The sequence below is a fragment of the Vipera ursinii genome (genome assembly GCF_947247035.1).
Source record: "Vipera ursinii genome assembly, chromosome: 5".
Classification (NCBI taxonomy): domain Eukaryota; kingdom Metazoa; phylum Chordata; class Lepidosauria; order Squamata; family Viperidae; genus Vipera; species Vipera ursinii.
In genome coordinates this window covers 41,073,204-41,086,234 of record NC_139518.1, presented here as the reverse complement: position 1 = coordinate 41,086,234, position 13,031 = coordinate 41,073,204, and the positions used below count along the sequence as shown (strand labels likewise).

Genomic DNA, 13,031 nt, shown 5'->3' with positions numbered 1-13,031 from the left:
AAGTCTGTCCTTCTAGATCAAATTTTACATTATGAATTTTGCATATAATATAGTCTGTTATGTGTGCTATATATTTATGTCGAAAATAGTTGCTACAAGAATAAAAGCTTATGAAGAAAACAAAATCATTTATAGCTGCTTAGACAGAAAATGTTTTTTAAAAAAAAAAAGAAATCACATATAGCTTTGGTATGTCAAGCCTATAGCATTCGATAAATCTGTTGTACTCTGTCAAGACATGCTTTTGTGAGATGGGCAGCCATATAAATATAATAAATAAATAAATCTAGAGACATATAAAACAATAATTATTAGAAGAAAATAATTATGCTTATTATACATTGCCTATTGTTATAATTTTTTCAGACATGTGGGGAAAAAAGAGTGAATAAAGTCATTCTCTGACTGCTGAGAAGAATGGCAAAATGTACTTTCTAGAGCATCATTCATGTTAGTCTGAATACAGATGTAAATTTTCTGCAATTTATTTTTAATTCCCTCCCCTCCCCCCAAAAATAGAAATATATGTGATATTCCTTTTTATATCGTACCACTATTTACTGATCTAAAGTCACTTAGAGCCGAGGAGTTTAGTCATCATCTGGCGGACAAAATCGCTCGGATCCGGACCGGCTTGGACTCTGACTGGGCAGAGTCTAATGTGGAGGAATCAGGCGGTCTTGAGCACGTTATCTGGAATGAGTTCGACCCTGTTTCCCCTGATGATGTGGACAGGATCATGGGGAGACTGAGCACCACCACCTGTTTGTTGGATCCGTGCCCCTCCTGGCTAGCTTATGCGGCTCGGGAAGGAACACGAGGCTGGTTCCATGCAGTAATAACTGCTTCCTTGAAGGAGGGTGTCTTTCCTGCCGCCTTGAAGGAGGCGGTGGTGAGACCCCTTCTCAAGAAGCCTGCTTTGGACCCGGCTGTTTTAAACAACTACCGTCCAGTCTCCAACCTTCGCTTTCTGGCGAAGGTTGTTGAGAGTGTGGTGGCGCATCAGCTCCCTCTGTTCCTGGAGGAAACTGATTATCTGGACCCGTACCAATCGGGCTTCAGGCCCGGACACAGCACGGAGACGGCATTGGTCGCGCTGGTGAATGATCTCTGGAGGGCTAGGGACAGGGGTTGCTCCTCTGTCCTGGTCCTATTAGATCTCTCAGCGGCGTTCGATACCATCGACCATGGTATCTTACTGCGGCGTCTCAGGGGGCTGGGAGTGGGAGGCACCGTTTTACGGTGGTTCTCCTCCTACCTCCAGGGCCGCTCGCAGTCGGTGTTGACAGGAGGGCAGAGATCCGCCCCGAGGTCTCTCATTTGTGGAGTCCCTCAGGGGTCGGTTCTCTCGCCTCTCCTGTTCAACATCTATATGAAGCCGCTGGGCGAGATCATTCGTGGTTTTGGGGTGGGGTATCATCAGTACGCTGATGATACCCAACTTTTTCTTTCCACACCGAACCAACCCAGTGATGCCCTCTCCGTGATGTCCCGATGCCTGGAGGCGGTTCAGGTCTGGATGGGGAGAAACAGGCTTCGTCTCAATCCCGCCAAGACTGAGTGGCTGTGCATATCGGCATCTCGGGTTAACCAAGTTATTCCATCCTTAATGATGGGGGGTGAGGTGTTACCCCCCGTCGATAGGGCTCGCAACTTGGGCGTCCTCCTGGATTCACGGCTCAATTTTGAAGATCACATAGGAGCCGTGACCAGGGGGGCTTTTGCCCAGGTTCGCCTGGTGCGCCAGTTGCGTCCCTATCTGGACCGAGACGCCCTACGCACAGTTACTCATGCGCTTGTGACCTCCCGTTTGGACTACTGTAATGCTCTCTACATGGGGCTGCCCTTGAAGACCACTCGGAGGCTTCAACTGGTGCAGAATGCGGCCGCGCGAGTTGTAATGGGGGCTTCCCGATACTCCCATGTAACACCTCTACTCCGTGAGCTGCATTGGCTTCCGGTTGCCCTCCGGGTGAAATTCAAGGTGCTGGTTATCACCTATAAAGCCCTACATGGCCTGGGTCCGGGATATCTGAGGGAACACCTGCTGCCGGCATCAAATGCCCTTCGCCCAGTGCGCTCCCACAGGGAGGGTCTGCTCAGGGTCCCGCCGGTAAGAGACTGCCGGCGGGTGACACCCAGGGATAGGGCCTTCTCGGTGGGAGCGCCTGCCCTCTGGAACCAGCTGCCAGTGGAGCTGAGAACTGCCCCCGACCTTCGATCATTCCGCCGGGGCCTGAAGACCTGGCTCTTCGAGCTCTCGGGCCCAGACTGAGGAGGAATTTTAATTTGGGGTTCTTTTTAACTGACTACAGGGTTAATTTAATATTTTTTAATTTGGTTCTTAATTTTTGTATTTTGGATTTTTAATTCCCTGTAAACCGCCCTGAGTCCTCAGGGAATAGGGCGGTATATAAATATAACTAAATAAATAAATAAATATGCTATGAGAGCATACAGTGCAATATGTGTGAAGTTGTTTTTTCATACACTTATCCTGTTTTAATTTAATGAGTTTAAAAAAACCTGGAGGACTTTTTAAAAAACAAATCTGAGCTTTCACTTCTGTGGTCTTGAAATAGAGTCATTTGTAATTGTGTTCTGAAGAATTTTAAGAGTGTTCTTCTGGAAGACATCTTTTAAAACATACATGTCCATTTAATTTCATATACCTTGATCATTTAGATCACTTAATATTTGTATTCAGTCAATCATAATTTTATTATGTTTGGCTAAGCTGCTGTTGTATTAGCTCTGAAAATAAATGCCATATATGTAGTGTCTGATGAATATGTTTTTATCCACAAATAATTGAATTATATTGCTAGTCCTCTAGAAAATCAGGGCAGATCTAACTCTTAAATCAGGAATATAGTTTATATATGACCCTAATGCAAGGAACTAATAACTGTTTAAACTAGAAGCTCCATTGTAGCTGTAGCTCTTTCAGCCGCTTGTTTATGCTGTCCTCTCTTCCTCTTCTCCCACCCAGGCACACCTATTTGGAGAAGTTCCTCACAGAACAGATGATGGAGAGGAGGGAAGATGTATGGCTTCCATTGATTTCCTACAGGAATTCCTTAGTGACAGGTGGTGAGGACGATCGGATGTCTGTGAATAGTGGAAGCAGCAGTAGCAAAACCTCTTCTGCTCGAAATAAGAAAGGTCGACCTCCGCTTCATAAGAAAAGAGTCGAAGGTAAATGTCGCTTTAGAAATTATAGTCAGAACGTTAAATAAAAATATAACTTACGACATTATTTGGGTTCAAATGGTTTCTGGAAATTAAGATCTCTTTTTGAACCAGTATTTCTCAACAACAGAGTGAAATATTATTTCATTAATGCTTTCCTCAGACAGAAATAAAGCAATAGAGGTAATTCTTGACTTATGACAACGATTTATTTCTGCTGCTAAGTGAGACAGTTGTTAAATGAGGTTTGCCCCATTTTATGGCTTTCCTTGATACAGTTGTTAAGTGAATCATTCCAGGTGTTAAGCTAGTAACACAGCTGTAAAGTGAATCTGGCTCCTCCATTGACTTTGCTTGTCAGAAGGTCACAAAAGGTGATCTCTTAACCCAGGGATACTTCAGCCATCATAAATATGAGCCAGTTACCAAGCATTTGAATTTTCATCATATGGCCATGGATATGCTGCAACGGTTGTAAATGTGTCACAATTCATTTTTTTCAGTGCCGTTGTAGCTAGTAATAGTCACTAAGTGAATGGTTGTAAATCAAGGACTATAGACAGGTTTGTGGTCTTATGAGTCTTTTGCACTTAAAGTATGCAGAAGATATGTTAGAATATTGTCTTTCAGCATAAACTCTGCAATACAGAATATGGAAAAGGAGTAAGAAGTAAAAAATAAAATAAAATTGGAAATGAAAAGGAAAAGGAAACCTAAGTACAAATAATTTACAACCAGTAACATTTATTCTTCATTATTTTCTAGCCTTAAAAACTATCTTTGTTTCTACCACATGCATACACAGACTCATATATTGCCTTATGTCCTTAAAACTTTTCACTTCTTTCTCTTTGAATATTTTATAAATTCTATCCAACTATGTCTGGAATGCTTGAATTTCCCAGTTTGATCTTCATCCCTTCAATTCATGTAACCAAACCTATCTCTGTAGAATCAGGCTGTAGCATAACAAAAGTGAAGGGGGTCTGAATACTTTCTGAATGCTGTGTGTGTGTGTGTGTGTGTGTGTGTGTGTGTGCGCGCGCGCACAGTATATTGTATTATATGCTGCATTATATTTAATAAGCCTTCAAACAGATTATTGTTAAGTATTTTTCCTGTTGGTATTGCATTTCATTAGTTGCTTTATTAATTAAGCAATAATAAATTAAGGTTGATGTGTATATTTTACTTTAATAATTTATGGTTACATATCAGATGAGAATCTTGAAGGATCTTGGCTGAATAGAAACGATAACATCCAGACCCCAAGTGCTCTACAGACACCTCAGCTCACGTCAACAGTGTTGAGAGAAAACACTCGACAAATTGGGGAGCAAATACCAGAGCATGAGTCAGAACCTGGATCTGAACAAGATTTTTTAAACAAGTATGTACCCGTGAAATATTTCTGCAATAATAGGAAAATAATGTTAAAATACTGCTGAAATTATGATTCCAGGAAAAATATCTTAGGCTTAGTAAAGTGTAATTATTCAAATGCAGTCATTCTGTGAAGTTCAGAATGTTTTAAAACAGGAGTCCCCAACTCCTGGGCCGTAGACCACAAAGGCTGGGGACTGCTGTTTTAAAACATAACACTAGAGCATATGACTTAGATTAATGAGCTCCTCTGAAGCAATTATATATCACTTCATTTTCCAGAGACACCCATACTTGAAAGCATCCTCTTCTAGCTACCTACTGCCATCTTTAAGATCACTAAAAGAAAAGAAACAACCTTTCTTTCCATTGTAATCAACTCCAGGAAACAGTGGAGGATAGGGGACTCTGGCTTGCTATAGTCTGTGAGGTTGAGATCTGAAGAGTTGGACACAATTTAATAACTGAACAATAACCAAGCAATATCGTAGTTGTCATATTTCTTTCTCCGCTGCTTTAGTCTCCCACCCAACAGAGGAGGGATAAGATCATACCACTTCCATATATCACCTATATTCTAGAATGTATTCTAAAGGTGAATCAAAGACATATTTTTCCATACATGCTCGCAGCTATCTTACATTCCCTGCTCCCGTAAGGTTATTTCTCACCTAGCTACAGATACCAGTTCCTAGAAATTCCTCAGTGAGAGGGATTATGAATCTAACATCTCATAATTTGTTTCAAAAGATTCCTTTACAGCTTCTCTAATAAGTGAAGATAGGAGTTCAACTAGCTAATAGGAATGGCTATTGGGAACTGCAGGATCTTGCTTTATATGCTTATCATGCCTGCACTTTTAAGTTAGCTAAGGTTTAATGAACCATCTCTGTGTCATTGAAACTTTTTATCACGTTAGGGATCAGTATAAATATTTGGTCCCCCATCTGGTAGCAAATTCCAAGATTATGGAGCTAGCAAAATCCCAAGAAAATCTCACAGTGTCTGTAGATGAGTGAATAGAATGGGGATAATGAGATTTGACATATTGCACAGATAAAAACTAATTGTAATTGACCGATGCCCTCGCTGTGATGTCCCATTGCCTGGATGCGGTCTGGGTCTGGATGGGGAGAAACAGGCTTCGTCTCAATCCTGCCAAGACTGAGTGGCTGTGCGTACCGGCATCTCGGGTTAACCAGTCTATTCCACCTTTAATGATGGGGGGTGAGGTGTTACCCCCCATTGATAGGGCTCGCAACTTGGGCATCCTCCTGGATTCGCGGCTTAGTTTTGAAGATCATATAGGAGCCGTGACCAGGAGGGCCTTTGCCCAGGTTCGCCTGGTGTGCCAGTTGCGACCCTATCTGGACCGAGATACCCTACGCACAGTCACTGATGCGCTCGTGACCTCCCGGTTGGACTACTACAACGCTCTCTACATGGGGCTGCCCTTGAGGACCACTTGCAGGCTTCAGCTGGTGCAGAATGCAGCTGCGCGAGTTGTGATGGGGGTTTCCCGATACTCCCATGTAACACCTCTGCTCCGCGAGCTACATTGGCTTCTGGTTGCCCTCCGGGTGAGATTCAAGGTGCTGGTGATGACTATAAAGCCCTAAATGGCTTGGGTCCGGGATATTTGAGGGAACACCTGCTGCCGGCATCAAGCTCCCTTTGTCCTGTGCGCTCCCACAGGGAGGGCCTTCTCAGGGTACCGCCGGCAAAAGATTGCCGGCGGGTAACACCCAGAGGGAGGGCATTCTCTGTAAGTGCGCCTGCCCTTTGGAACCAGCTGCCCGTAGAGCTCAGGACTGCCCCTGACCTTCGTTCATTCTGCCGGGACCTGAAGAGCTGGCTTTTTGAGCTTTCCGGCCAGGACTGAGAATTTTAATTGTAATTTTATTTTAATTGGGTTTTAATTGGAGTTTAATAGGGGTTTTATTTTATTCAAGGACTAAATTTAATTATTTTAATTGTTCTTAACTTTTGTAATTTGTATTGTTATTTTAAATTCCTTGTGAAACGCCCTGAGTCCTACGGGAGAAGGGCGGTATATAAGTCCAATAAACATAAACATAAGCATTATGAAAATCTCAATTCATCATTATCAGAACTAACATTACAAGAATAGTGCTACTTTTCATGCACCAGTTAATAGCTTTTCTGTTTTTCTGCATCCTACAGTTAAGCATTTGGAGACCCAGTGCTTTTATAGAGCTCATTTTAGTACTTTTAGTGCCAGTTAGAAAGCCCCTCAATTTTGAGTCACACCTATTTATTTGGAAGACAGTGTTCCTGGGAGCTATAACTTCCAACAAACCAAGAGAGAACTTGCAACAGAAAGATTTGGTTTTCCCTATTTGACATTTCAGGGGACAAGATTACTCCTCCTCTTAACCCATCTTTCTCACCGATGATAATTTCTTAATTTCTTTTGAATGACTTTATACTTCTGATACTCTTTCCTAATTCACTTATTATTTTGGAACAGGTCTTGCATACCCTAAATGTCTTTTAAAGATAGGGACCGGTTTATATTGTATGAGAGGCTTCACAAACACTGGTTTTCTTCCAAATATTCTCTAAGTGGGTAATCAGTGCAATTGTCTTATGTTGCCAGCTAGCATGTGCATTCTGATTTGAAAATATGCAGGGGTATACTATTGGTATATATCCATTTGGGTTCTTAATCACATTACCTGCAGGAAATCTTTATAGCAGCAACCTGGATCATAGTAGGATGTTTGTTAAATGTTATCAATTGCATATACAATCTAAAAATAGTACAATTATCCCTTGCTTTCTTGGTCACTTGTGAACTGCTGCCTTCAAACTCCCCCCCCCCGCCCCCCATTCATTTGATTTCTTATTTGTGGAATCACCTTGGTGGTCAAAGACATGAAGAGTAAACCATGTCTTCATGTATATTGCATGGCAGCAGAAGTCCTGCCAAAACAGCTCCTTAAAACTCTAGAATTTCCCAAAGAAGATATTGCACAGGTGCAAATTCTGTATATCTGTATATTCACAATGTATCTTTCAAAACACTATAAAGTAACCAATTCTAAGTTGACAAATTCAGGCTTGCTTAATATTTAGTGGTGATAAAAATTAGCAGATTTCAGTATTTACTGAAATGCATTACATTACTATACCCAGTCGTGTTATCTCATAGGAGCACTTACATGTGGTTCTCTTCCCTGCTTTCTCTCAAATAATTAAAACAATCTAGTGATTCGTTTAGTTTAACAGATGTCAGCATTATTCAGTGAGTTACAAGAGTAAGAATTCAAGTATAAGATCCCTGATCCTACTCTGAAAGAACTGAATAGTTTTTCATTGAGAAGTAACATTAAAAACAATGTTAAATATTCATGTTATGATCTTCTAAATTCATTCTTAAGTCCTCAGATGCAAATATCTTGGTTGGGTCAGCAGAAATTAGAAGATTTAAATCGAAAGGATAGGACGGGAATGAGCTACATGAAAGGAAGAAGTGGTGTGAGACATACAGTGTAAGTATTCAGTAGGAACCAGGAATACATTTAGGTGTCTAATTATTTTAACAATTAGTGGATAAAGGTTACTTTAATTTGTACTGTGTGTAACCACATATATTTTGGATTTTCTATAATGCTGTGATGCTGGAGCACTCTAGCCAAAATTATGAAATTTCTGCATTTTGTGGGGCAAAGTATTTGTCTACATATGATTACAAATATTTAAATATTTGTAAATAGAAAGTTTAAAATATAAAAATACAAAGTATTTATAATATAAAAGATTTATTTAAAACAAAGTTTTAAAATATCAAATCAAGTCTTGAAATTGCACTGAAAATAGAATCTTTAAGTTAGGATGTGCATATAATGGGAAATGTGTTCTGAGTTCAGAACAAGACCCTGCCCCGCTATAATATGTTTGTGTGTGTGTGTGTGTGTGTGTGTGTGTGTGTGTGTGTGTATCCCTTAAGTGTTTTGAATGTGAGAAAAGCGGGATTAATAATAAACCTTTATGGATTCAAGAATTTGAACAATTCTTTCATTAAAAATTTGTAGCTCAAATTTCAAATCTCATGAAGCTAAATAACTAATTTCTCTAGGAATTTAGATATTATATTTAAAGGGCAAGTGAGGAAAGTTGGGCTGTTTGTCGGTTTTTTATTTTTCACACAACTTTTTTGGTCCATTATTTCCTTCACAGTAAGAGGCCATTCTGGAAGAGAATAGAGTATCCCATCTACTTCTCTCCAGCATTGGGCACTTTGTTAATTCATTCTTCACAGTGCCAGCTAATGGCACCACTCTTGCCTCAAAAGGAGAAAGCAAAGTACTAAAATATTTCCATTGATTAGCAAACGCTGCCATTTATGTGGGGAATATAATTTTGATAATGTGCTTCCCTTGCTTTTAGCTGGGCAATGCAGGAGGAGTAGGGAGCTTAAAAGTAAGCAGAAAAAGAAAGGCTCTGTTTAATGTATTTGTGTCTATATGTAACAATTTTACTGCCACTATAATACACTTTTGAAACTGCTTGAATGAATGAATGAATGTTTAATTTTAGCTAAGCAAGTAGGTTTTATTTGATAATGGGGATTTGTAGTTTTTTAGGGGTCAAAAAGGGGACTGATTTTAAAAACAAGTGGATGGGAGAGATGAGAGAATCCTTGTCTCTGTTTCACTAATTAAATTATTATCAAACTGAAATGAACATAAATGAACAAATAAAATGGGATTGAGGGTACAAGGCTGCCTCAGAGTCAGATAGGCCTTCCAGTAGGCAGCCAAGTTCTTTTAGCTAGTCACTACTACTATAGTCTAGTATAAAATCCATTGGTTCCTCTCAGCAAATTCTTCTCCATAGCTGTTTCTCCAATAAGTCCTAACATCTTTTGCAAAGAATGGCTCCTTCTCTCCGTTATTGCTTGGTTCCAAAACTCTCCTCAGATCATTCCTATTGTTGTCATGTGATTAGTTCCTTCTGCTACACTTAACACTGGCAGGATAATTTAAAAAATATTATCCCATTCACAAGAAACAATTTCTAATCTTAGCTACTAAAATGGAATGGAATATTCAAAACACTTATGTCTAGAATAACAATATTCCAGATTATGTGTGGAATAAAACATCTGGAATATATTTGTGTTTTTTTTGAAAAAACAAAAAGCAAATTCATTTTCAGATATACATAAAAATGTAAAATAAAAATAATTTATCATACATAAAAGAATTTTACACAATAAGAAAGTATATATAAAGAACAAAAAAAGCTGTAACCACAACTTTATCTCAAATTCATTTGATATTGTAAGTCTTTAAAATAAACTTTCAGTGTGGACAAATTTGTTCAGAATTTCTTCCAAAAAGGAAAATTAATAAGACGTTTTTTCATTAACCAAATGTATACTTTTCTTTAACAAAAATGCTAAAGCACACATCTCTAAAATCCATTCCTTTATATTTGGAATTACAGTATTTTCCAATCTCCTAAGGATATTTTTTTTGCTATTCTTAGAGTATGAAAAGGTAATTTTTATTCTGAACATGTTACAGTTCAAGTACTCGGTATATAATTCAGTACAATATACATGTCTTTAGAAACTAGTTTTCTCAATAATTCTGTCAACATACTGTATAACATTATTCAAAAAGGGTGTAAGGAACAACATGATCACAATAAAATTGAGTTACCATATTTTCTGGCGTATAAGACGACCCCCCAACTTTTGAGATGATTTTCAAGATTTTTCGTCTTATATGCCGGAAAATCAGCGAGCCCAGGAAGGCACGCCCTCCCCTCTCACTGTGGAGGAAGCAGAGCAGGCTGGCGTCTGGCGGGAGCCGGCAGGGCAGTCCTGCGCACGCGCGCGCTCCCCGGCTGTTAAGGAGCACTCCTTAGCAGCTGGGGAGCGCGCGCATGTGCAGGACTGCCCTGCCGGCTCCCGCCCGACGCTCTTCCCTCTTGAGGCAGCATCCCCGAGGACTCCTTAGGAGCCGGGGAGCGATGCTGCCTCAAGAGGGAAGAGCGTCGGGCGGGAGCCGGCAGGGCAGTCCTGCACACGCGTGTTGTGATTCAGGGTCAGCCTGTGGGTTCGGCAGTTGGGTCGGACGACTCAGAAGAGGAGGAGGGGGGTGTTGAAGACCTTGCTGAGGGGGTTGAAGATCTTGCTGATGAGAGCCCTCAGCCAGGCCCCTCACACTTGGTCACCACGGAGACCCAGCTGTGTGAGCCTGACAGCGTGGATGAAGATGACCCACAGCTGGCCCTGTTCAAGGATGCCCGACGCAGGAGGCAGTCAATTAGGAGTAAACAGAGGAAGGCAATGGGGCTCCTCGGAAGGAGGCAGAGAGAAGCCACACCCTGAACTTTATATAAGGGGAATGTGTGGGAGGGCTGGTTTGCTGAAGGCAACCGCTTGGATAGTTCCTGTTTCTTAAAGCTCCTGTTTCTTGGTTTGTCTTGCTCCGTTTGTTTTTGTAGCAATAAATTTGGCAGGCGTAATTCCAGCCTCTTGCCTTCTTTTAAAAGGGGTTGTCCCTGCCTTTTCTGCAGGGCCAGTAGCAGGCTGGTACAGAACAACGCGCACACTCCCCAGCATCGCTCCCGGGCTCGCTGATTTTCCGGCGTATAAGACGACTGGGCGTATAAGACGACCCCCCAACTTTTGAGATGATTTTCATGGGTTAAAAAGTCATCTTATACGCCGGAAAATACGGTACAATGACCTCAAATTTCTTGTAGTGCTAACACTGCATCATTAAACCATCCTTTAAGAATAATTCTAGATGTTTCCAATAGATACAAAAAACAATCTTTTGATGGATTAATTTCATTTTTAAATAATAGAACATGAACCTAGCATTCTTAAAAACGTAAATCCACTGGTTGAAAAGAACCAGAATTTTCAGCTCTTCATTCCAAAATTCTTCTATATTGATTATAGATACTTTAAATTTCCTTTTAGCTTTTAACAGAAAAAAGTAGGTTTGGATTCTGATATTGAATAACATGACAGTTATTTTAGAAGCTGCTAAAGCAGGGGTGTTAAATTGGTGGCCCATGGGCCAGATGCATTACACACAGGCCACACCCACTCTGGCTCTGCAAAAATCATCACAATACATCACGATATGTGATTGAGTTTGACACCCATGTGCTAATGTATCAGGTCCATAAAACCTGTTTTAATCAAATTTATTTCATTTTTTTTGTATTAATGGTAAAGAAAATTCTGTTTGCAGTTGCTGAAAATATTTAAAGTAATCATTAAACGTGTTATGATCAAGCATGAGTCATCCAAAACCAGTTCTTCTTTTTGCAGAATAGTACATATTCTGAGTGCATATGAGAATTTTTAAAAACAAGCATTTATTTTGTGCTCAAGGCTGTATATAATGGTCCCACCTATTCAACAATTGTGTGAAATGGATCTGCTTTCATATATAAGAGATGACTAGAACCTACAGTGTCCCAGTTTCTAGTCCAGAACCTTAACCACTAAATCAAAAATAGCTTATGGGGAGAGTGACCATAACAAGCTTTCTAATATTGTTCTTCAGTCAATATCTACTCATATATTCTAAAGTATTCAGGAGTATTATGTTCAGGAGTTTCTCAGCAAAATAAATATGGCTGATGAGTGAGTTTTCTATTCTCCTTCTATACATCTTCCCACGCTTGATCTTTTTCAGGGAGTTAAAAGACCTTCTATAGCAGATTTGAAAACCATCATAAAAGGAAGGAAAGAAGAGAATTTCCCTTTGCATAAGTAAATGAACACAGACTGGTATGTCAGACTTTATTATTCAACTTTATTACTGATATTTTTGTATTTCTCCTGTCTCCCAACAAGGCGGGGTCTCATGGAGGATGATGCTGAACCTATCTTTGAAGATGTAATGATGTCTTCCCGAAATCAGCTAGAGGATATGAATGAAGAATTCGAAGATACCATGGTTATTGATTTGGTCAGTAATTTTATCATTACGATTTTTTATTTTTTGTTGTTGTTAAAAATGTTTCTACCAGTAAAACTAAACAACATTTAAGCATTTATAAACAGTAGTTCCTAGGTATCCTGCTATAAAGGAAAGTGGGTGAGAAATAATTGTTAAAATAATTATTTTTCAGTATGAGCCTGTCAACCAATATATAGATAGATATTTTTCATATTATTACTTCAGCCTTGGAATCTCTAAAGCTTATAATAAATCATGGTTTGAATTCTTGTAACTTCTTTCATCTTTTTTAGTTTAACATAATCTGTATAAAAGATTGGTACAAATATAATCCATATGCCTAAACTCAACTGATAAAGACTTTCTTTACAGCCTCCTTCAAGGAACCGAAGAGAACGAGCTGAATTGAGGCCAGATTTTTTTGATTCTGCAGCTATCATTGAAGATGATTCAGTAAGCTTTTGAACAATATTATTTATGATTTAATGAATAATT

The 13,031-nt window shown here is 39.7% G+C and overlaps 1 protein-coding gene across 3 annotated transcripts in view; it reads left to right on the top strand.

Moving 5' to 3' along the window:
* Nucleotides 1-13,031, top strand: part of STAG1 (STAG1 cohesin complex component) — a 180,078-nt gene that overhangs the window by 164,812 nt on the left and 2,235 nt on the right. For all 3 annotated transcript variants that reach the window (XM_083363714.1, XM_083363716.1, XM_083363715.1), the window contains 5 exons: nucleotides 2,993-3,198; nucleotides 4,411-4,582; nucleotides 7,980-8,090; nucleotides 12,431-12,545; nucleotides 12,909-12,989. In XM_083363714.1, coding sequence (XP_083219840.1) covers nucleotides 2,993-3,198; nucleotides 4,411-4,582; nucleotides 7,980-8,090; nucleotides 12,431-12,545; nucleotides 12,909-12,989 — 685 coding nt within the window. The remainder of the gene's footprint in view (nucleotides 1-2,992; nucleotides 3,199-4,410; nucleotides 4,583-7,979; nucleotides 8,091-12,430; nucleotides 12,546-12,908; nucleotides 12,990-13,031) is intronic.